The sequence below is a fragment of the Crocuta crocuta genome, unplaced genomic scaffold (assembly GCF_008692635.1).
Source record: "Crocuta crocuta isolate KB4526 unplaced genomic scaffold, BGI_CrCroc_1.0 scaffold176, whole genome shotgun sequence".
In the NCBI taxonomy this organism is placed as follows: domain Eukaryota; kingdom Metazoa; phylum Chordata; class Mammalia; order Carnivora; family Hyaenidae; genus Crocuta; species Crocuta crocuta.
Window position 1 is genome coordinate 5,445,891 of NW_027531905.1, and position 25,180 is coordinate 5,471,070.

Genomic DNA, 25,180 nt, shown 5'->3' on the forward strand with positions numbered 1-25,180 from the left:
TAAATAGTAGTCTACCAGCTGAAGACTAGAACTTTTCATAATTCTCTCTGGGTTAATTGTATTGAATAGGATTCAGTACTTTGAATACTACTTTCTTTTGTGAGTTCCTTATCTTCTATCTCATGCTAGTGTTTAAAAATAAAATTCATTTTAAGTGATGCCAGAGAGAATAAACCTAACATTTTAAATATTTATTAGTAGGGAGGACATGTAACGTAACTTTAAAAATTAATGACTCTACAAATTGTACTTTGGAGTTAAAATGTGCCTCTAAGCAGTATTTTTCAAGAGCTGTGGAAGAGCTTGATTATGATGGGAATAACAAGCAGAATCTAAGACTACTTTTCTTGCACTTTCTTAAACTAAGGATAGTAACAGACTGCAAAAATGGAGCTCAAATATTCTGACAAATGTAGCCTCAGGAGACAAAACCAGTTACAACATAGACTACATTTCAACTCCAGCTTTCTAGTAGAAACAATCGGTGGGTTCAAGGAGAACCAAGAGTTGGATGCATAATCACACTTGATAACACTGACACAAATGTTAGCAATAACAAACACAAGAGGGGATGCAGAAAACAATATTAAAGTAACTAAGGTAGTGGAATTATGTTCTTGTCAGATTAGAACACAGGAATAAAGGTTGACAGGTTAACAAGATCAGAACCAGGACCTTCAGATACAGAAAAAGGATGAGAAGGAACTGATGACTCAGGGAACATACTTCACTATGCAAATTAAGAAGGAAAAAAGCAGGTCAAACGATATGAGAAAGGATAGCTCAGGATGAAGAAAAATGTCATAATAGCATGGAATTCTACAGAGAAGACAATTTCTTAGAAGAAACACATGTGGAGATGAACTAGAATGGGTATGAGGTTCTTGAAAATGAGGAATGTTTCCATAAAAGTGATCGAATCTCTCATCCAGCCACATTCTTCTTAAAAGCAACATGGCTTCAGAAACTTTCCTGGCCGAAGCGCCAAATTTATATGTCACCTCTGAAGAGGCAGAGGGTATCCGCCTAAATTGAAATGTCCCAGATCTCTGCTCTTACCACTTCTCCTCTGCTTGAGGGACGTTTTAATTTGTAAAAAGACTGTAGAAATTTGATAAGAATAAAGATAGAAATGTCACAACAGAATTTTAAAGTACATCTGTTTAATTATATTATAATCATTAATGCATTATCAGCCTCAATAATTTCATTCTGATAATAAAAAATGATAGTATAATGATGGTTTAAAGCTGGTTCAATTCCAATTTTAGAGGCTTATTTATCAAGAGTGAAAATAGAAGACTATTAAAAAATAGCTAAAAAGTTAACGTGTCATAGTGCTTAATGTTTCTGTAACTGTTGGTAAGGCTTACATCTAAATTTGATGCAGAATTCTTAATGGCACTGAAATAGTTCTTTTCTCAGCCACAGGGTACATACTGGTACTATGAGTCTGGAAGAGACTGGCTATGGGTACCGCTTCGTGTCTTCAGCTGTGACTGCGCAATATCAGCAAGTGCACTTTGTATCTTTTCCAGAAGCATGTCCCCTCGATAAACAACATCCTCCAGACATGTAGCAGCTTCGTGGTTTTCTTCTTCCAGCTTATACAAGCTAGCAGCCTTTGTAAGACACAAATTTTAAAATCTTTTGAGAAATGAAAACTTGGATATTAGTAAAAGCTAAGAAGGTAAAAAAAAAAAAAAACCTGTAGAGGTATTTACATTTAAATCTGGATGACTCTGCAACCATTATGATAGGTTTTTTTGGTGGCAAAAATTCTAAAACCAGTGGACTTTTAAGAGTTTTTCCTGTTTGAATTATTTAAAAGAATGAAATTTTCAAAATCTCCAGATGTCTACATGTGATTCTCTTCCACACTGCTTTGGGACACTCTTATTCTACTCCACACCTGGAATGTCACCCTCCTCTCATTCTCTGGTAGGAAAAGAGCCAAATTAAGGAAAACAGGAAGTTTCCTTATAACTCAAAATTGGACAACTAGATATATTCACCAAGGTCTTCAACAGACTACAATACTTCACAATTAACAAAACTTCCATTTTAAAGTTGAATCTTGGGGTGCCTGGGTGGCTCAGTCGGTTGAGCGTCTGACTTTGGCTCAGGTCATGATTTCACAGTTTGTGGGTTCAAGCCCTGCATCAGGCTCTCTGCTGTCAGCACAGTGCCTGCTTCAGATCGTCTGTCTCCCTCACTCTCTCTGCCCCTCCCCTGCTCATGTTCTCTCTCAAAAATAAACATTAAAAAAACAATAAAATACAAAATATAAAAATTAGGGGCGTCTGGGTGGCTCAGTCAGTTAAGCGTCCGACTTCGGCTCAGGTCATGATCTCATGGTTTGTGGGTTCGAGCCCCGCGTCGGACTCTGTGCTGACAGCTAGCTCGGAGCGTGGAGCCTGTTTCAGATTCTGTGTCTCCCTCCCCTGCTCGCTCGCTCTCTCTCTCTCTCTCTCTCAGAAATAAAACAGTGAAAACAATTTTTTAAATAATTAATCTTAAGGAAACTTTGAATATTATAACAAAAAGTATTAAATCTCCTTTGGGGTGCCTGGTTGACTCAATCAGAGCAGCAAGTGACTTGATCTTGGGGTCACGAGTTCAAGCCCCACACTGGCTATAGAGATTACTTAAAAAAAAAAAATCTTAAAAAAAAAATCTATCACCGTTAATCGAAATTCTCTACTAGGAAATTTCTGAAAGGAAAAGAGATTTTTACCTGTAAAGCAGCTGTAGATTCTTCACTGGGTAATGAATCTATCAAAACATCAATGTCTTTTGCTGTTCGTGCAATCAGTGCTGCAAAAAGCTGGGCATATTCTAAAGAAAGATATTACTAATTTAGAGTATTAGGAAATCTCAAGTTTTCAGAAACAGAAACTAAATTCAAGGCTAATAAGACCAGGAAATTTCATAAACTTTTACTGTACTAGGCTTTGAACGATTAAAATATAATTTTTAACACACCAATCCTATTACATATTTGAGAACTAGCTTTACTATTAACTCAAATTGAGAATTAAACATAATCATTTCATTTTTGGGGACAATATGCCAGTCACTTGAATAAAGGGATCTGTAAATGGGATGCCTTCTTTATTAAGGTCCCTCAAGCGAAATTTAGCTAAATTCATACAAATTCATTTCTAAAGGAGTGTCAATCTGTTATTTGACATGAACAGAATATGAGATGTTATGTAAATTGGCTGTGACAAATTCATTTCTTTTATAACAAAACTGGCAGTAATATTCTCAAACAACCAGGTTTTAAGAAAGCCTTAAGTAAGCTACATTTCTCAGTAAGTTTAATTTTAAAGGATTACAAAGATATGAGGGTCAAACTAAGAGAAGCCAAGAAAATCTATAATCCATTTACCTTCTGTAGGATTAGCTGGCTGATCTTTGTTAATTGCTGTCTGAATATTACTAAAAGAGGCAGGAGGCCCACACTGCTGCAACACTCCAATGGCATTACAAAACTGATCTGCAAGCTTGAAGCCAAAGAAAATGTATCAGAGTCAGAAAGGATTTATCAGTTACAAAGATTGTGACTGGTAAGAGTAACAAAAATAAGTGTCTATAATAACAATCTCTGAAATAAAACAGGAGCAATTTTGGATAAAATTAGCCAGTTATTTAAAATGATTAAATGTTTTAATCACTCAAAGAAACTAGGTTTGGTGTCAATGTAGCTGAAACAGATAAAAGAAATACAAAATAATATTTCTTTTCTTCCCAAGGTAATAGAATGATAAGAGAAATATATGCCAATATTACAAGCTAAGTAAGGACTTTTTGGGGGCAGTGGTGGGAAACAGCAAATTTGGCAAATATCTAAGTATGGCCCTAGGATAATTTTTTTTTTTTACAAATAGTTTATTGTCAAATTAGTTTCCACATAACACCCAGTGCTCATCCCCACAAGTGTCCTCCTCCATGCCCATCCCTCCTCCCCCTACATCCATCAGTCCTCAGTTTATGTCAGCATTCAAGAGTCTCTCATGGTTTGCCTCTCTCCCTTTCCCCCACCATTTCCGCCCTTCTTCTCCCCCTTGTTCCTCCGTCAAGTTCCTCCTAATCCTCCTATACGTGCAAACATATGATATTTGTCCTTCTCTGCCTGACTCATTTCGCTCAGCATAACACCCTCAAGGTCCATCCATGTTGCTACACATGGCCAGATTTCATTGTTTCTCATTGCCATGTAGGATTCCATGTATAGATAAACCACATCTTCTTGATCCATTCATCTGTTGATGGACACTTAGGCTCTTTCCATGTTTTAGCTATTGTTGAGAGTGCTGCTATGAACGTTGGGGTACATGTGCTCCTAGGATAAATTTTTAATGTGTGATTCATATATGAAGTATATGATCCCTTTTTGAGACAAAAGTAGGAATACGTATAAAGAAATAGCAGGAAAAAGACTCCGCCTTAAGAAGTCTTAAGGTCATTGATGGATGAATGGATAAAGAAATTGTGGTATATACACAAACAGGAAAACTATTTGCCCATAAAAAAAAAAAAAGCGAAATCTTGCCATTTGCAACATGAATGGACCTTGAGGGCATGACGCTAAGTGAAATAAGCCAGAGGAAAAAAACAAATACTCCATAATCTTACTTATATGTGGAATCTAAACAAAGCAAAAACTGAGCTCAAACACAGAGGACAGATTGGTGGTTATCAGAGGAGAGGTGGGGGTGAAAGGTGAGCAAAATGAGGGAGGGGGATTAAAAGGTAAGAACTTTCGGTTATAAAGTACAGTATGGTGACTACCGTTAGTATTGTACTGCATATTTGAAAGTTACTACTCTTAGAAGTTCTCATCACAAGAAAAAAAATTTAACTCTGTGACTACATATGGTGACATGTTAACTAAACTAATTGTGATCATTTCGCAATACATGCAAATATTATTTTGTACGCCTGAAACTAATGTTATATGTCAATTATACCTCAATTTAAAAAACAAAAAAAGACTGTCCCTTAAGTATTCAGAAATGTTTTTCTCCAAGACTCAAGATGTAAGCTCCCAGTGAGCTAAAAGTATTCTTCAAGCAGTTTTGAAGTCGGAGAATGCCAATTCCTTACTATCTCCAAACTTAAGTGTCCTGTCCTCCCCACCAACTTCCCTCAATAGCGCTGAGCTTTTGAACCTCAATTCCTTTTGTTGTTGTTGTTGTTAATGTTTATTTGTTTTTAAGAGGGAGCATAAGTGGAGGAGGGGCAGACAGACAGAGAACAGAGGATCCAAAGCCGCCCCAGCGCTGATAGCAGGGAGCTGATGGGGGGACTGTAACTCACCAACCCTGAGGTCATGACCTGAGCTCAACAGACTGAGCCACCCAGGCGCCACCTGAACCTTAATTCCTTATTTGCAATCAGTGAATGACCATTTCCACTAAGTTTCTCTACCATTATTTAAATGACAGAACTTGGGGTGCTTGGGTGGCTCAGTTGGTTGAGTGCCTGACTTTGGCTCAGGTCATGATCTCCCAGTTCATGAGTTTGAACCCCGCTTCGGGCTCACTAAGGTCAGTACAGAGCCCACTTTGGATCCTTGGTCTCCCTTTCTCTCTACCCTTCTTAGCTTGTGCTCTCTCAAAAACAAACATTAAAAAAAAAAGAAGAAGAAAGTGTTTTAAAAAATAAACAAATGAATGTCAGAGCTCCAAATCAACGGTTTCCTTTAATATCTAATTTGTATTGAGAATCTCCAAGTTAGCCAGTCTAATTTCAGGCTCTTAGGTTCCCTTCATCTTCAAATCCTTCTGTTACATTTCCCTTTTCCTTCTGTCATCATTGCTGCTGTGTTAGTTCAATTATCTCACATCAAAATTGTTACAACAATCTCATTGTTTTCTGGCTCACTATGTTATTTTACCCTGCTCAAACATTTTGAGCTCATCTCGGCATGGCCTTTAAGATTAATCTCCAATTCTTCAGGCTGTTTCAAAGCTTTCAACAATCTAAGTCAACTCTACTTATTCGTTTTCTACTACTCCCTCATATATATATATATATATGTTATATATATATATATATATATAAATAATGATAAATTTACTCCTATGTTTTCTCACATTTTGCTACTTGTAATGGAGCCGTAGTAAGTGCTCAGAAACTGTACAAACGTGGATTCTAATTCTGGTTCTAGCAACCTGAATCAGGTTTATTTTTCATTTTTAAATTAGGGACATTCTCACATTACAACATTGTTTTGAGTAATCAAGAAAATGCACACACACAAAATTATTCACCGCGATGGCTATCTCTTCTGTCCTTCAAAAGCTCTCAAGATCCACTGATCCAACAAATATTTCTTGAGAATCAACTCTTATATAAACATTACAGTGATACAGTGAACAAGAGACATAGTTTTGGCCCTCACAGAGTTCTCAGAGTGTAAAACATAAGTTATTTTAATAATTTAACAATAATTATGATTCAGATCAATGCTAAGATTTCCTCTATTTTAGCTCATATCACTCTATTCTAATTTACCTCAGCACCTTCAGCTTAAGACACTTGATTCATAATAAGTACCTAGCCACATACTACTTTTGCATTATCTAAATGTCTCGTGAGTATATGACATCTTTCTAATTAGACTGTGAACTCCTCAAGGAGTATATTTCTCTGTAAACATGATAGTGCTTACATACATAGTAGGCATTCATACTAGTTAACCTAGAGGTTTCTCCCCAGAATCCAATTATCGGCATGCCTACCCTGGAGTTAAGGCCATATTCACTTTGTCCTGTTGTCTTTCTGGTTATAAGACATGCATGGATATGCAACATTTCTCCTAAATAACATCCCTACCCAGCAGCATCATTACAATTTGATCTTGAAAAGCTTCAAAGGAATATCTCCCAGAGGGACACTGGCTGGCAGCCCAGGCAAGTCACCATAAAGTAGCATTTATCTAGGTGAATTTATCAACACTCAGGGTCTGGCCCTCTGGGTCCTGAAAGGTCGTATTTTTAGGTCCTAAGATCCAAAAGATCTTATTTTATTCACTAGTAGACCTGTTTCTCACAAGCAGATTCACACCCCTGAAGTGTACAAAGATTGACGTCGTACGAATATTCCCAACTTCTTGGCTTCCAGTGTGAAAAAAACTGGCAAGAGATCAGATAATTCGATTTTCCAGTCAGCATATCGTATCTATATAGACAATTTACCTGGGACATCAGATTACAAATAGAATGACAATGAAAATATAGCTACTACTGAGAAATTGTTTAACTCTTAACGGCAATGGGTATATGAATACTGTGTACCCTTGCACACACAGTACTTTCCAGTTAGGCACAACGGGAAAAATAATCAGAAGGATCAAAGTAAGGGGGATGATTTGGCCCTTACCAGGATCTAGGCTTTTTGAGACACATTAAAGACGACTTAAATCGCAACGTATACAAGGATTAGAAGATTCACTTTCAAAAAGATGTTAGTTTTTCCCAAACTAATTTACGCTAGGGAGTCGCCAAGAGATGGAATCAGACTCTTTGTCTATAGGAACCAACTGAGATAAAACAAAACTTCTCACGTCACCATCACTGCCCCCCCGCGCGCCCCCCACTACCTGAAAGTCCTCGCGAAGGAATACTCTTGGCTGACATTTAACGAAAAAGAGCCAATAATCAAGAGCACTGGTTTTCCTCCGCGCCTCAAAGCTGAGAGGAGAAAAGCAGCAGCTTCTGCGGCTTCTCCCCTTTTCCCCGAAAGACAAGTGATCTCCTAAGCACTCCTGACAGTACAATAAACCTTTCCCAGAGAACAGGGCAGGGCCGTGACGCCTAAGTGTCCCGGCAGAGAGATCCTCTACTTTTCGGGGAAAAGAGGCTGCTCGCTTCCTCCCTCAGCTCTCCGCAGCGCCGGCGGCCGGCCTCAAACCTCCCAGGACGCCGCGCCGCCTCGCGCCGCCGCCAGCGCTCTCCGCTGAGGCGCTGCCTCAGTCCGCTCCCCACCTGCGGGGTCGTTTCTCGGGCCCCTTTTGCTCTCTTGCTTTACCATCGGAAAGGGGGAGACAGAGACTAAGAGACCGAAATTGCTCACCGAGTTCACCGCGTCCTGCAGCTGTGTGAGGCGATCCGCCATGTTCCTCCCACAAGCTGAGGAGGCTAAGGCAGCTGCTCGCCCACGATTGGGCAGCTTCAGGACGCGTCGTGGCCAATCACGGGACAGCGTTCTTGCGAGGGGTGGAGTCAAGCGGAGCTCCACGCGCGGCGAAGACGGTGGGTGGGACTTTCCCGAGGCTTTCTTTAGACGAGCGCCAGGCGCGGAGATGTCTGCTGCGAGCGGTTTGAGCGTTTGGGGGGGGGGGGGCGTTCCGAGGGCGTTCGCTGTTGGGTGTTAAAGACTTGACGGAGATTGTTAGACTCTGCGATTTTAAACGTAATTTCCCTTACCTTCCCTTGTATTCATGTTTAAGCTTTGCCTTGAATACTTGCGTAAGTTGCTTTGCTTTTACACGTGGACCACAATACATACACACAGCGAGCAAGAATATTTGGGGGTCGCGACACCAATTTTAACTTCAACAAATCCAGATTATAATCGCAAATTAAGATCACCAGGCAATATTGGTAGCGTTAGGGTGCCTTGTCTGTTGCTTTTGGATGCCCGGGGCGGGGGGTGGGGCGCTGCCCAAGTTAGAGACTGGGTGCGTGCTTTAGTTCTGAGTGTGGGTGTGCTGGGGAAGCTGACACACGTTGGCCGGAAAGCGTCCGAAACAGTTCAATACTAAATCGAGCTGTATTGACTGTGTTAGAAGAAGTATGGATGGAAAAGAAAGGTTTCCGGGGGCAAAGGTGGGGCGGAAGAAGAGCATTTGGAGCTAACAGGTAAAGGTTTGACTGTAGGTAACTAATAAGCAACTCGGTTTGTGTGACAGCGAGGAACTCCGTGTAAAGAACAGGTTAGTGGAGAGCAGAGTGGAGGTTCCTGGAAAATAAGCTTTATGTATTGGTAGAGCAGGGGCAATTAAAAAAATTTTTTTTGATGTTTTTTATTTATTTCTGTGTGAGAGAGAGAGACAGATAGCATGAACAGGGGAGGGTCAAAGACAGAGGGAGACAGAATCTGAAACAGGCTTCAGGCTCTGAACTAGTCATTTGCACAGAGCCCCACGCGGGACTCGAACCCACAAACCGTGAGATCATGGCCTGAGCAGAAGTCGGACGCTTAACCGACTGAGCCACCCAGGCCCCTTCAGTAGGGGCAATTTTTAAACAGATAAGGTATACAATTTAGACTTAGCCTCTAGACCTATTGAGGGTTTAAGTGTGAAGGAAGCTAGTAGAAACTTGGTATCTGGGAAGCATGGCTGGCCAAGTGTGACTCTTAATATCCGGGTTCTGAGTTTGAACTCCATGTTGGGTGTAGAGATTACTTTAAAAAGAAAGACAGAAACTTGGTATCTAAGAACACTTCTAGCCTGAAGACGGTCTGGCAGGAAATGAGCCTGGACAAATGACTGGTTTGTGGGCTTGAGACAAATTCCTGCACCTTCCTTCTTGGGCTGATTATTTCTGATCACCCTACTGAAGTTGGGAGAGGGTGGGGGAGATTATTGGGAACTCTGCTGGATTTACCCCAACTCTAGCTGGGACGCTCTGCTTCTGCTTCAGCACTACTTTTCCTCAATCCCCAATCTACATATCTGCTGGGACCTAATTAGGAACCTCTCCAGGTGAGGCACTTCCCCCCATAGTGGGATTACAAGAGATAACTCTAATTTGTTTTAACTGTAATATGGAGTAATCTTGGGACCTTTTCTTCTCACCCTCAGTTGAGAGTATACCGTAATGAAGCCTTGCCATGTACCATGAAGTATGTTAGGTGCTGGGTTTGAATAAACCAGGGGCTCATTGGGAGGAGGGCTTTGAAGTTATAAGAATAAAATGGGTTGGGCCTAGACTAGGCTACTAACTCTGATGAGAGAAGAAGAAAGGCTCGTTTTGAAGGAAATATTAACATGGGTTTGTGCCTGGATAGATGTAGGGATGAATAAGAAAGCCCATAAAGCAGTGTACTGTTTTGTGGCCTGATTGAAGAAAACCTGGGCACCCAGGACAGAGGAACTGCTTCAAGACAACTTATGTTATGACACAGTTATTGTCCTGTTATTATCTTCCTTATAGATTGTTCAGTAGCTCCACAGAGACCTCAGATTGATGTACAGCCATCTTGGGTTGGTTTTCAAGGTTCACTGTAATCTGTCTTTAGCAAACAAATCCAGCCTCCTCTCCCAATAATATTCTGTGTGAAATAATCAGGTTATTCATCCACAGTCCTTGAACCCTTGGCTTTCCTGGGCTTCTTAAGCTTTTCCGGCCATGGACACCTTTAAGAATCAGATGAAAGCTATGGACCCTTTCCTCAGACGAGGCTCAAAATTTTTCATACATTTTAAAGGGGGTTATGAATCCCTTGAAGCTGTGGACTTCAGGGAAAAAACCCACCTTCCAAAAGCAGTCTTTTGTGTCTTGCTCACAATTTCTCAAGAGCAGCACTATTGACATTTTAGGCTGAATTATTTTTTCTGGAATGCTGTCCTGGCCATTGTAGAATGTTTAACATCATCACTGTCCTCTACCCATGAAGTGCCAATAGCAAACTCCCCTTCCAATTACGACAATACGAAATACCTCCAGATATACCCAAATGTATCCTGCAGGGCAAAATTTCCTCCAATTGAGACCCACTGGTCTACCTCTTTCCTCATTCTTTACCTTTATCAAAACAATTTCTTTGCCACTATTTAATTTGTACTCTATCTTTTAAAGTTTTACCCTTTTCACGTACATTTTAAGAATTACTGGAGTTCACATGGATCTCTCCTTTTTTCTATTTTACGATTTTTACACCTTTTCACATGCTTTTTCATTTGTTGTTCTTGCATCCCCAACTGGATTATATGGCTTGAAGAGCAGAAGCCCAGTATTCCATATTAAGTTTATTTATTTTTTTAGTAATCTCTACACCCAATATGGGGCCCAAACTCACAACCCCAACAGTAAGAGTCCATGCTCTTCTGACTTAGCGAGGCACTCTTAAGCTTCATATTATTAAAAGTTTCAAACCTATACAAAAATAGGATAGCAAGATGGACACTAACGTACTCATCACCCAGCTTCAATTATCAACTCAAAGCCAGTTTTGTGGTAAGTATTCTGATTTTCTTTAATCTGTAGTGACTCCCTATTTTTTCAGAAAAAAATATTTAACAACTCTTTAACTTAATATTCTAGACTTTTAACTACCTTTATTACCTACTCAGTCACGATTTATTAAACATCTAAAACATTCCAAGCAGTGGGCTGAAATACTGTAAGTAAGCATTTAGTATACTAGACTCCCTTTGTTCCCTTGTTGACCACCCACTCACCTTATTTTAAACATTTCTTTTTTGTTTGTTTGTTTAGAAAACCTTTTCTGAAACCCTACACTATGTTAATTGTTCCCAAATCTTCACCACAATTGTTCCTTATACTTTTGTTATTGCACTTGGCATATTGAGGTGTAATTATTCATTTTTTTAAAAGTTCATTTATTTAGAGAGAGAGAGAGAGATGTGTGTGTATGCACATGCATGTGTGAGCGGACGAGGGGGAGAAAGAGAGGAGAGAGAGAATCCCAAGCACGCTCCGTATTATCATAGCAGAGCCCAGTTTGGGCCTCGAACTCCCTTACCATGAGATCATGACCTGAGCCAAAACCAAGAGTCAGACACTTAGCCAAATGAGCCACCCAGGTGCCCCGAGGTGTGATTATTCATACATGACTAACTCACTCACTACCATGAGCTCCTTGTGAGCAGAAAACATTTTAATTTTTGGCATTTAGCATGGCACATAGAAGCCAATCAATGCATATTTGCGGACTAAATGAATGAATTTTCCAGCATAATGATTTCCATGTAATAGTTACTAAGTAAACATTTATTGGATTTTATTTAATAAGCAGTGTCAAAACACTGTGACTCATAGAAACAAAAAAGTTGTTACAAGAGTTGGGCAAGTTTCACAGAATGTCTTTTCTGCCTTTCCGCTGGAGCCCTGTTCCCATTTCTATCCAATGTCTTGGGTTTTCTAAAACCCATTTTCTAAAACCTATCTCTGATAGGTTGCTTGTCTTCCTTCCTTTTCTAAATTTTAACCACACGTTAAAGCTCTAGTTATCTGTATCTAGGGTTTGGGAGTCTTCATTTTTGCATTTCCTTTCAATTCGTAGGCATGACAAACTCACCTGCAAAGCTCCTGAGCCAATTTGATTCATAGGTTTCCAGTGGAATTCTGACATGAGCAAGGAAGCTCAGCCAATATTTTTCCCAAGCTGTCACAGCATTTCAGAGCCAAGGTAATAAAGCCCTGTTCTGATTGCTGACACATCTGTCATCAGCTATATCCTCTGCAGGCAAAGGGAACTGCTATGCAACGGTATGGAGGGGAGACAATGATGGGGTTAGTTCAGGAGACTGAAATTAATTCAGTGTGGCTAAGAGAGGAATTAAATTTAATTGCAGCACGAACCTGGAGAGGTGGACAGGAACTACATCATGAAAACCACTGTGTCATACCCAGGAAGTTGGACTCTTATCCCGAAGACTTTTATAAGAAAACCTTTAAAATTATACACATCGTTTAAAAATTAAAATTTTTTATTCAAAGTAATACATGTTCAGTGTTGAATTTTTTACAAAGTACAGAAATGTGGAATAAATTATTCTTAATCCAATCACTCAGAGATAACTATTTTAAACATTTAGGTGTGTTGGGATGCCTGGGTGGCTCACAGTTATGTGTCTGACACGTGAGTTAGGCTCCAGTCATGGTCTCACAGTTTATGGGTTCAAACCCTGCATCCAGCTCTGGGCTGACAGTATGGAGCCTGCTTGGGATTCTCTCTCTCTCTGCTTCTCCCTGCTCATTTGTGTTCTCTCTCTCTCTCAAAATAAATAAGCCTTAAAAATAATAAACATTTAGATGTTTTAATAAACATTTATTTATGTGCATATTAACATGAATAAAAAGAAAACATGATAAAGCTCATACTACATATATACATATTGCTTTGTAACTTGCATTTTCATAAATACTTCACCATCAGTTGTTCTCTAAAACATATGAGTTTTTTTTTTTTTTTTTTTTATGTTTTATNTGAGTTTTGAAAAAAAAGTTTCTTTTGAGAGCGAGTACATGCTTTCATGTGGGAGAGGGGCAGAGGGAGAGAGAATCGCAAGCAGGCTCCATGCCCAGTGGGAGCCTGAGGTGAGGCTCGATCTCACAACAGTGTGATCATGACCTGGGCCAAAATCAAGAGACAGACGCTCAACTGACTGAGTCACCCAGGAGCCTCCAGTTAAAATTTTTTAAAATCTTCATTTATTTTTGAGAGACAGACCACAAGGGGGAGAGGGGCAGAGAGAGAGGGAGACACGGACTCCAAAGCAGTCCACAGACTTTTAGCCATCTTCACAGGGCCTGAGGCAGGGTTTGAACTCACAAACTGTGAGATCATGACCTGAGCCAAAGTCAGAGGCTTAACTGACTGAGCCACCTAGGTGCCTCTCCACCTCCAATTTAAATTAAGTAGCCAAATCTACCAATCTTCTCCTTTATTGTTTCCTTCTTCGCTCTTTTTCCCGCCTTGTTTAGAAAGTTCCTCCCCTGAGGAGGCACCGGGGTGGTAGCTTAGTCCATTGAGCATCAGACTCTTGATTTTGGCTCAGGTTAAGATCTCACGGGTTTGTGAGTTCAAGTCGGACTTTGCATTGACAGTGCTGAGCCTGCTTGGGATTCTCTCTCTCCTCTCTGCCCATCCCCTCACTTGTGCACACACCTGTTCTCTCTCTCTCAAAATAAATAAACTAAGCTTAAAAAAAAATTCCTCCCCTGAATGCTTCTAACCACTTCTACTTGGCGCTTCCAGATTCAAATAGATTCTTGCTTAAATAAACTCTTTTGGGGAAAAAAGTTTCTTCCATTCTGAGATCAAGTTTTGTTCGTTTTTAATGTTTTATTTATTTGAGAGAGAGAGAGAAAACAGGGGAGGGTCAGAGAGAGAGGGAGACACAGAATCCGAAGCAGGCTCCAGGCTCTGAGCCGGCAGTCAGCACAGAGCCCGACGTGGGGCTGGAACCCACCAACCGTGAGATCATGACCTGAGCTGAAGACGGGCGCTGAACCGACTGAGCCACCCAGGAGCATGTTTGTTTGTTTTTTGAATCATGTATTTCTTCTAATTCCCTTATGGTTTTATTTCATACTTTGGGATTTCATTTTGATAGGGTGAGGTAGATAGAGTTCTAATCCTGCCTCCCCAATAGGGAGTTAATCAGTTATCAGTTTATTAAATCCATCCTTTGATTCAAATGCTACCCTTATATAATTGCTCTTACACCCTGGGATTTCATCTATTCAGAGTTACAGGAATGAAAGCATTTGGGACAGTGAATAAACACCTTAGGGATAGACAGTACTAACAAGGGTATTAACATTTGGACCACGCAGAGGGAAAACAGGCAAAGCGTTGTGCCTGTTTGGATTATGGGGATTGCTATAGGTATTTAGTAGTGGAATAACTGAATGTGTATTTTTCAAGACAGTTGCCCATTAAAACATCTAAATGAGAAGTCTGAAGAGCAGGCAAAAGAAAACAGAGCCATCTTCCCCCCAAATAACAGAGTCTATAAATCTAATTCCACCATCAACTCACAAGCCATCTATCACACGGACTACTGTCCTTTAAACATTGCTCAGAATTTGGGAGAGAAAGTTGGGTTATTTCGAGGATATTTCGCTTAGAGAAAATGAAACTTTATTTTTAAATACCACATCACTGGGGCCCCTGGGTGGCTTAGTCGGTTAGGCGTCTGACTTTCGCTTAGGTCATGATCTCGCGGTTCGTGGGTTCGAGCCCCGCGNGCCATGGGCCTCCTTCGGCTGCTGGTGCTGGCGGTGCTGGCGTCCAAACCCGGCGTGGCCGGTGGAGCCGAGACCGTCGCGAACTCCAGCGAGGGTAAGGGCAGGGGCGCCTCGCTTCTGCAGCGCAGAGGTGGCTTTGCGTTTCTTGCGAGGTCGCGGTCCACTTCGGGGTCTGTCCGTCTAGCAGGGCAGTTGGGGAGTTCCGAACAGGTAGGAACGGATCTGCGCCCTCTCCTGCAGAAGGAGACTCCCGGTGCTAAGGAGGCCTCACCGTCAGTCAGCTTCGTGATTTAGGCTGGGCCAATGGGGAGAGATAAATAACACTCCTGTTCAGACACGTTTTTCTCTCCCTTAGGAAGAAGCCGTGTTTGCACGTTTAATTTAACGCATTAAAACACCGTTTTGCTCTCCAGTGGTGTATCTGAGCCCTTGGACAGCGAGGTTTGGTGCATAACCAAGGGCTTTATGAATGATGCTCCTCCAAGCTGCAGCGGTTTTTTACACTCCAAAATCTATATGCTTTCAAATTGGTTATCCTCTGCGAGTTTGAAAGGAAAAGTAAACCCAGAATGAGACTTTGGATGCTGGGTCATGTACTTGCTGAATAGCTCGTGGTTTGTTAATATAAACCGTAAAAAAGCACTAATTGTGCTAGGCTGATGGTAATCATGTGCTCTTCCGTGAGGTTAATCACATTCTTATTTGAGACGAGTTGCAGTTCTGAACCAATGTATGTTCTGAATAGTGTGGTTGTGTTCCTGATTGCTCCTGTTTGCAAAGCTCTTGTGCAACCTGAATCGCAGAATCGTTGCATAGGACTCAAGGCCAAACCTGAAAAGGACAGTTTTGTTTTGCAGAAAAAATAGCCTTGTGGATAATAGGGCACTAACATTCACCACGTGCTGTCTGTGCCGGGTGCTTTCCATAGCATTGTAATGTAATCCTCACAACCTAGGAGATAATTATCCTCCATGCTTAGCAGAGGATGAAGCTGAGGCCCTAGATGATGCTTAATCCACAGGTGAACAATTACTAGGGGGACAGGGGATATTTGAACCCAAGTGTGTCTTGCTGCAGTTTTAATTTGCATGGCCCTTCCACTTCAACACAGCTGCGCTCCAGTAAGAATATTTTTTTACTTAGTATGGTGCTTTGCACTTAATTCTGTGAATTCTCATTCCTCAGAATCACCTTATGAGGCAGGTAATGGAGATGCTGTCTCCATTTTAACAGGTGAGGAATTTGAGAGATTGAATTTGTAGTTGATCAAGGATCCTGAGTGAGGAGGGCTATGATCCATATCTTTTCTAGTTCTGTACTTTTGTATTTAATACCTAGCATTTGTGTAATCCGTAGTGCTAAATATAAGGTAGAGGGCCATTTGCATACTTAGTTGCAAATGATCTCTTTTAAAAGATGTGAAAGGTAGTATGTACATTTCTGTGTTTCAGCTTTTGGAGCTAATGACAGTGCATAACATATAAATGAGAAATGGGGAGGCGCAGTTGAATGCCAACCAACTTAAGTATCTGAACTGTTTCTGTTTTTAATAGTTCATCTGAAGAGACTTATGAAGACTAAGCTTTTACAGATTTAGAATTTGTGTCAAAGCACAGAGACGTAAATTTTATTTAAAAAAAAGAGTTGGATAACTTTAAGGTTTGAGTTTAGGATCAGATTGGGAAAAGAAAGGAGAAGATTAGGATTGGGCAGCTATTTTTAGAAAGAAATTATTAGAAAGAAGAATTACCCTGGCTAAGAATGGAGGGGGGATATGGAAAACAGAGAAGAGTGCCTGGCAGTGGGTTAGATGGCAGACAATATCTTTGGCAGAAAAAGCAGAGCCATTGTTTTTTAGAGGAGAGCCACGGCCTGAGTGCTCTGTCTCCATGTTAGCCATTTGTCTGTAATATCGTTTGATGTGCTTTTTCCTTCCCACGCCCAAAGTCATAAGATCTAATTATGCCTCATAAGAGGCGCCTGGGTGGCTTAGTCGGTTAAGCGTCCGACTTTCGCTCAGGTCATGATCTCGCGGTTCGTGGGTTCGGGCCCCGCGTCGGACTCTGTGCTGACTGCCAGCTCAGAGCCTGGAGCCTGTTTCAGAGTCTGTGTCTCCCTCTCTCTCTGACCCTCCCCTGCTCACGCTGCCTCTCTCTCGCTCTCCTAGAAATAAATAAAACATTAAAAAAAAATTTTAATTATGCCTCATAAAATGTTGCTGGTGAATCCTTTTCCAGATGGGTTAGAGGAGAAGTTAAGTTCCTGTTAACTTCTTCAGGATATATTTTGGATACATGTCTGTTTTTGAGTAGAAGTTAAATGCAGTTTCTGCCAAACTGGTTATTAAAGTCTTGATTTTCAGTATTTTTCCTTGTCACTCTGTGGAAGTCTCTTTCCATTTTGATGCTTATGATGGACATCTTGGGCATGTATAGTTTATTGGTAGGGCCACATTGAATGTCTGACTTCCTTAATTTTTTTTTTAATAAGGACATGAGTTTCTGAAATACTAGAAAGCTAATGGAAGTTAATAACAATATTGTGTAGCATTGGACAGCTTAAAATTTTTTCCCCTGTTTGTTATATCCTTTTAGCAGCCAAATGATCTATGCAGTACGTGATCTCCATTTCACCATGGGGAAACTGAGGCCCAGGGGAAGTAAATTACTTGCCTGAGGTCATAACTCATTTACCAAACATTTAGTGTGTGCCAAATATGTGACTGGTACTGTACTAGGCACCAGAATGTCGAATAAAACAAAGGCCTGCATAGCCAAGTGTCTAACCACAAATAGTTTGGTGAATATGCAATCTTATGTAAAAATTGTGAAATGGCTATTAGACTGCCAAAGGATTTTCACACAGACGTTAGATTAAGGATAACTAAGAATAGGAAAAAAATATATTTATCTTTTCCTAATTCATCAAACATTGTGTTGGCGTTCTCAGACCTGAGTGAACATTAGAATCATTTGGAGAACTTTTTTATTTTTTTTATTTTATTTTATTTTTTTTTAATGTTTTTATTTATTTCTAGGAGAGAGAGAGAGAGACAGCATGAGCAGGGGAGGGTCAGAGAGAGAGGGAGTGACAGACTCTGAAACAGGCTCCAGGCTCTGAGCTGGCAGTCAGCACAGAGCCCGACGCGGGGCCCGAACCCACGAACCGCGAGATCATGACCTAAGCGAAAGCCGGACGCTTAACTGACTAAGCCACCCAGGCGCCCCTGGAGAACTTTTTTAAAAGGCAGATTGGTGAAGAGACAACTAGAAATTAAAATTTAAAAGAAAAAAATGAATTTTCAGTAGCAGTAAGAAATATGGGATATTATGGGATAATTATAATGGAATATTAAGACCTCTACAGAAAAAAACCATACAACATTCTTGAGATAAATTGAGAAGCTAAATAAGTAGAGGGATAAGTAGAAAATTTTGTGTTATAAAGATATTATTTTTCCCTAAGTTAATACTTTCATCACCATTGCAGTCAAATTTCCAGCAACGTGTGTGTGTGGAAATTGACAAACTGCTTTCTGAAATTTATATGGAAATGAAAAATGGCCCAAAATAGTCAAGATAATCTTGAAGAGAAAAGAAATCTGGGGTAGAAGTGAAGACAAGGTAATGTTCGTGGTGTTAGGAGAGACAAATAGACCGCTGGAATACAAGTCAGAGTCCAGAAACACACCGACACATGTGGTGACTCATGTGAAAAGTCAGATTGCAGAGTTGTAAGGAAATGCTGGTATTTTCAATAAAGGTTGTGGTGTCAACTGGGTATACACATGGAAACATGAACCTGTTAACCCCCTGCCTCATACCATATATAAGAATCAATTTTAGGTTGATTTTATTTTACTATTTTTTAAATTTTAGATTGATCTTAGACTAAAATATCAAAGGTAAACCAAAGGTCTAGAAGTTAACATGGGGAATGTATCTTCACAGTCTTAGAATAGGTTGGCAAAGATTGGGTTAGAATGCTACAAAAAGGACTAAGCATAAGAGAAAAACCCAAGAAATTGGCCTACATTAAAATGAAAACTCCTGTTAATGTAAAGGAAACGAGCTACAGGAATGGGAGATTTACTGACAAAATGCTCGTATCAGTGATGTATAAAGAAGTAAAATTCAGTCAGGACAGTTTCATTTTTAAAATGGACACAAGTCTTGGGGCGCCTGGGTGGCTCAGTTGGTTGAGCCTCCAACTTCGGCTCAGGTCATGATCTCACGGTTTGTGAGTCTGAGTCCCACTTCAGGCTCTGTGCTGACAGCTCAGAGCCTGGAGCCTGCTTCAGATTCTGTATTTGTCTGTCTGTCTGTCACTCTCTCTTTCTCTCCTCCCCTGTTTGCACTCTGTCTCTCTGTCTCAAAAATAAATAAAACATTAAAATATTAAAATAAATAAGATGGACAAAAGTCTTGAACACGGACCCTTTTATAAAGAGAATATCCAAATAGCCAATAAACAAACCAAAATGTTATTAATATCTTTAATAGGAAAATGCAAATTGAAGCCACAGTGAGATACCATTGTGCACCCAGCAGAGAGAGACACAGATGGTACCAAGTGTTGGGACTATTGGGCAGCCAGAATACTCTTGCACAAGTTGATGGCATGTGAAATGGCAAAACCATGTGATATAACTGTTAGGCAGTATCTGCGAAAGCAGAGCCTAAGTATACTGTGTTATCTGATGATTCTACTCTTATGTTCTACCCAATAGAAATGTGTACATATGTGTACCAAAAGAGACATACAAAAAATGTTTGGCGTTCGTACTGTAATTCAGAATAACTTCAAACTAGAAATAATCCAAATGTTGATTATAGAAGAGTAGATAAGTAAATTGTGGTATATTCCTTTTATGAAGTGTACAACAATGAAAAGGAATAAATCGCGGTTGCTTGTAGTAGCTTAGATGAATTTCACATATGGTATTGATTTTAAAAAGCTAGAAACAAAAGAATTCACCCTGTATGATTCCACTTAATTAAATTTCAACAACAGATAAAGCCCATCAGTTTGTTTGAAGTTAGGCTCATAGTACCTCTGGGCAGGAGGGAAGGCTTAGTGATTGAAATGGGCCACAAGACCTCTAAGATGGTAGAATACTGTTTCTTCACCCGACAGTGTAAACTTTGTTCACTTCTCTTTATGGATATTATTTCCTTTTTCGTTAATGTTTATTATTTTGAGAGAGAGCGCGCCTGCAGGGGAGAGGCAGAGAGAGAGGGAGAGAGAATCCCAAGCAGGTTCTGTCTGCACTGTCAGCACAGAGCCCAAATAGGGGGCTTGAACCCAGGAGCTGATCCCTGAGATCATGACCTGAGCCAGTATCAAGAGTTGGACATTTAAGTGAGCCACCCAGGTGCCCCTGTATGTATATTATTTGAATAAATCTTTAAAATGACACTTGGACCCCAACCCCTTGGATTTTTGTTTAACTGGTCTGGATAGGGGCTTAGGCAGCCATAGATTTATAAAGCACCTCCAGGGGTGCTTGGTGGCTTAGCCAGTTAAGCGTTCGACTTCGGCTCAGGTCATGATCTCACAGTCCGTGGGTTCGAGCCCTGCGTCGGGCTCTGTGTTGACAGCTAGCTCAGAGCCTGGAGCCTGTTTCAGATTCTGTGTCTCCCTCTCTCTCTGACCCTCCCCTGCTCACACTGTCTCTCTCTCTCTCTCTCTCAGAAATAAGAAACATTAGAAAAAAATTGTAAAAAGCACCTCCAGATGATTGTAATACACAGCCAGGGTGGGTAACCACTGTATGAGAATTTCCTTCTAATAAGGACACCTCAGGAGCGCTATAGAAAATTTGAAAAACAAGGAAATGTGCAAAGAAAAAATCATTTACGATACACCCTCAGAGGCGCCTCCTTTTATTTTTTTTTATTTTTATTTTTTTTTTACAAATAGTTTATTGTCAAATTAGTTTCCACATAACACTCAGTGCTCATCCCCACAAGTGTCCTCCTCCATGCCCATCCCCCCCCCCCCCAGGCACCTCCTTTTAATACCCCTACTTATTTAGTCAAGTGAGCAGTTATTTAAATCATGAGTACAGTGTCTCCTTTATTATCTGGCATCTGCCTGGTTCTTGCTACAGGCATTTGATTAGGGAAAGAGGGTGAGTGAGACGTCATCTTTCTGTAGCCTTTGGAAATCCAGGAAGTAATAGATGAAAGTTGGCGGGGCAGATGGGCAGAGGTTGTTAACGGCAGATAGGAGGCGCCCGGTCTGTTTTACCTTAGCCAGCGTAGGGGAGAAGACAGCTGGGGGAATAGCCGGGTTAACAAGACATCTTTTCTTTTGTTAACCATCTCGGCCTTGGGCTGCTTCGCCGGCAGCACTGTGGTCTGTAGTCCAGTTTACTTGTTTTGCCTAACCTGGCCCTATTCTCCTGTGAGAGCAGCTTCTCTGCTATAGTACAAAACTGGGGGGCCCTTTTGCCCTGCATGTCTAATCTTGCTTACCTCATATACCTTTGTATAGGGAACCTTTGCGCCTGTTGCTATTTTGGGCCTTTGCCCACCCCTCTCTATTTTGGGGGTTCAGCACCTACCTATTCTTGGGGTGCCTTTGCACTATCCTATTCTTGGTGTGCCGATCATGTTTACCCAAACTCATGTGTGAGCATCCTATGGCCTTGTTAACCTGTTGGTATAACCCCGGGGGATTCCTAAGCTTATTCCCCACAACTAGATTGCATATTGTATGGAGTTGGATTGATTCTAAAGTTGATCTGTCAGGGTAGATTTGTAAGGAGAGCCCAAGAAACTTGAGAAAGAACAATGAAGGGTAATGGGTCCTACTGTATATCAAAACTGCCTCCTAAAGCTCTGGTAATTTAAGCATATTTTATTTCATGCACAAAAACTTCTCAGATAAACTATACAGAGAGTCTAGAAAAAGGTTCAGTGTCTGGATATCTAGTTTACAATAAAAGTGGCGTTTTAAAATTAAATTAAATTAAAAAGTTGTAACCAGGTGTTTTTCCTTGAAGTCAGAAGCAGAGACTGTAACTTAATGCTATGGTCCTGGTCATTATATATTTTCACATGGCCGTTTTCATTTCTGATTTTCTTTTTTAAAAAAAGTTTTTTTAATGTTTTATTTATTTCTGAGAGAGAGAGAAAGAGACAGTGTGAGCAGGGGAGGGTCAGAGAGAGAGGGAGACACAGAATCTGAAGCAGGTTCCAGGCTCTGAGCTGGCTGTCGCACAGAGCCCAACACGGGGCCCAAACCCACAAACCATGCGATCATGACCTGACCCGAAGTTGTACGCTTAGCCGACTGAGCCACCCAGGTGCCCCCATTTCTGATTTTCTTAATGAAAACAAGACTTCTTAGGTGGTTTATCCATTTAGGGTCAAAGGTGATCTGTTAACACTGTCACAGCAAAAACCTCAAATGGGTTTTACTGCCTGATATGTATATATGCTTTCTAGAAGACTCTCACAGAAACAACTATTTTTCTGTTTATGCTGGAATGATAACAGCCTATATGTTCATTGGTAGAGGATTTGTTGAAGAGTTAATGGTTACGTACAGAATGGAATATTATATAACTTTATTAAAAAGATTTTTTTTAATGTTTTTATTTATTTCTGAGAGAGAGAGAGAGAGACAGCGTGAGTAGGGAAGGGTCAGAGAGAGAGGGAGATACGGAACCTGAAATAGGCTTCAGGTTCTGAGCTAGCTGTCAGCACAGAGCCCAACGAGGGGCTCGAACCCACGAACCGCGAGATCATGACCTGAGTCGAAGTCGGACGCTCAACCAACTGAGCCACCCAGGAACCCCCCTGTTTTTTTTTTAATTTTTAAAATTTTTAAATAACTTTTAAAATGGGAAAGCTAGAATTATCTATGTTGATGTGCAGAGATAACCGTGTCCTATTAAATGGGCTGTATCAAACATACTTATATTTCTTTTTCCATGTATGTAGATAGAAATACTCATTATCTGATATCTGCCCAAGCCCTAAAAGATATATATCAGTGTGTTAATAGTGATTATTTCTGCACAGTATACTTGGCTGGAGATACTGATTTTCTCTACATTTCTTACCTTTCTGTATTAGGGGTTATATATTATCTGGGACAAATATTACCAATTTAAGGTAAAAACGAAACAAGTGACAAAAGTGTTGAGAGAGTGTCATCATTTTTGTCTGGGGTGTGTTCCAGTTTTATAAGTTTGAGATGAAGAGATACAGTCTGTGTTTCGAGTGCCATCAAGAATGGAAGTATTTAAAAAAAAAAAAGAATGTAAGTTTTTTCAAATTGTCCAGTTTCTTTCTGATAAGAACCTCTCACTGTCACTACAGAAATTTGGTAAACAGTGAGATGTGTGAAGAAAAGAAAAATCACTTAAAATATACTCCTATACTCACAGGGATGCCTAGTTTCAATATCCCTATTTACTTTAAGTTACCAGCTGTTTAGTTACATATTTTAATTTCTGTGGTCTTGTCTTTCCTTACTGTCTTTTAAAGCACTGGAAACTTCGGTTCTCCAAGTCTTTCTGAGTTGTGATTAATTTTCACCCTTGTGTGATAGGTTAAGGGAAGGCTAAGAAAAGCTTGACACTAAGACTTCACTAGTTGATAACTTTAATCTCTTCCAAGGCTGTTAAAGGTTCTGCTAGAGTATTAATTCAAAGCCTGTTTAATGGGAGAGAGACACCCTACAGATTATCAGAACAGTTTCTAAGACATAGTTAGAGGCAAATTTAGTGAGAATTACAGAAATCTTGAGGAACCTCTACAAATTTACTTGTACCAGTTTTGGTCACAGTACCCAGTAGGCAGAGCAAGTAGTCCACAAGTACTTCCCGAGTATTTGTCAAATAGAGAAAATGGGGAAGAAAAGGGAAAAACTAAAAGCGAAACAAACAAAAATAACAAAGACTGGAAATACAACTAGAAGAGGCAGGATGGTAAATGAGCTAAATGCTACACCTGATGCTGTATGTTAACTACACTGGAGTTCAAAAAAAATGCAAGATAAAAAATGAGTTAAGTGCATTGGACAGGGAGTTAAAGGGTGGAAATCCAATTAATTCCTAGGACAAAAAACATACCGCTTTAGTTGACAGACAAGAATTTGTGGACTTTTTAGGACTTGGAAAGCAGAGAATAGATGGGACCAAAATACATTACATGCAATATTTTTAGTGCCACTTACTGAGATCTGCTTAATTTTATGTATAATTTGATATCCTGATAAAATAATCATGATGATGGGAAGGCCTAGAAAATGTAAAAATGTTTTTCTTTTTCCCCTTATAAAAGGGAGAAGAAAACCTCTCACATTTTCTAGACTTTGCTACCCAGGTACTGTTAAATACATCCTAATATTTTTACCTGTATTCTGACTGGAGTTTCCTACATAAAAGGTAAAATGTGTTTCGAGTAACATAAATAGGAGGAAATATACCATCTTTATTTGTCATTGTTACCAGTATTAAAATTTTCTTTAGAGTTTTAGAAACTAAATCATAACTACAAATAACTTCTTTTCTATCATTTATAAAAAAGGTATGAAGGTAATCTAATGGCATCAGTGCAATTCGGGAAATTTTTGGAGAGTAACGTTTGCTCTCATCATAGGGTTATTTGTATGTTTTGTTTTTTTTGTTGTTAGCCATTGTTGATAGTCTTTTTTTAATCATCCAGATGAAGTGCTTGTATTAAAAAAAAAAAAGTGTGGAAAATTAGCCTGTTTGGGAAATGGTGCATAAGAATAAGTTTGAAGTTATTTAATGTCTGGTTTTCTCTTTTACCACCCACTGACTTTAATTTCCTTCTATAATAAAACAGTTCTACTATGGAATGCTAGTGAGTGACCTACAACCTGTCTCGCCAACTCTGTTTCATCTTTGTTAAATTAAAATTTTTTTTTCTACTTTGTCCTTTAAGTTGGTTTTTTTTTTTTTTTTTTTTTTGAGAGAGAGCAAGAGAGAGCGCGTGCGCACAAGTTGGGGGAAAGACAGAGGGAGAGGTAGCATCACAAGCAGGGTCCATGCTCAGCTCAGAGCCCAAGGTGGGCTCCATCCCAGGACCCGGGGATCATGATCTGAGTCGAAATCAAGAGCTGGACGCTTGACCCACTGAGCCACCCAGGCACTTCCTAGTGCTGGTTTTAATATCAGTGTATTCATAGTTGTTAGTACCTCCTTAAGGTTAAATCCTTAAATTCAGGGGCTCTTGTTTTTT

The 25,180-nt window shown here is 40.1% G+C and overlaps 2 protein-coding genes and 1 long non-coding RNA gene across 4 annotated transcripts in view; 2 read left to right on the forward strand and 1 right to left on the reverse strand.

The window, feature by feature from the left end:
• Positions 1–1,146: 1,146 nt before the first annotated feature.
• MED21 (mediator complex subunit 21) lies at positions 1,147–8,173 on the reverse strand. Its single transcript, XM_077774501.1, has 4 exons — positions 8,086–8,173; positions 3,395–3,509; positions 2,738–2,838; positions 1,147–1,622 (listed from the first exon to the last, which is right to left on the reverse strand). The coding sequence occupies exons 1-4, from the start codon at positions 8,125–8,127 to the stop codon at positions 1,446–1,448; spliced, it is 435 nt and encodes a 144-aa protein (XP_077630627.1). The 5' UTR covers positions 8,128–8,173; the 3' UTR covers positions 1,147–1,445.
• A 181-nt stretch (positions 8,174–8,354) lies between these two features.
• LOC144240280 (uncharacterized) lies at positions 8,355–12,704 on the forward strand. Of its 2 annotated transcripts, XR_013337663.1 has the most exons (5): positions 8,355–8,424; positions 9,660–9,721; positions 11,129–11,195; positions 12,265–12,390; positions 12,557–12,704. It is a non-coding gene; the product is annotated as an uncharacterized LOC144240280 (long non-coding RNA). The 2 variants fall into 2 exon arrangements; XR_013337664.1 differs by lacking the exon at positions 9,660–9,721.
• A 2,250-nt stretch (positions 12,705–14,954) lies between these two features.
• TM7SF3 (transmembrane 7 superfamily member 3) overlaps positions 14,955–25,180 on the forward strand; it is a 36,539-nt gene continuing 26,313 nt past the window's right edge. Inside the window, exon 1 of the mRNA XM_077774565.1 lies at positions 14,955–15,051. Coding sequence (XP_077630691.1) covers positions 14,961–15,051 — 91 coding nt within the window. The 5' untranslated portion in view covers positions 14,955–14,960. The remainder of the gene's footprint in view (positions 15,052–25,180) is intronic.

Excerpts from the sequence above, each read along its gene's own strand:
- MED21 (XM_077774501.1), bottom strand. The coding sequence starts at position 8,127 with ATGGCGGATCGCCTCACACAGCTGCAGGACGCGGTGAACTCG. Across the intron at positions 3,510-8,085 it reads TGCAGGACGCGGTGAACTCG|CTTGCAGATCAGTTTTGTAA; the intron begins GTGAGCAATTTC and ends TTTGGCTTCAAG. Across the intron at positions 2,839-3,394 it reads GCCAGCTAATCCTACAGAAG|AATATGCCCAGCTTTTTGCA; the intron begins GTAAATGGATTA and ends ATCTTTCTTTAG.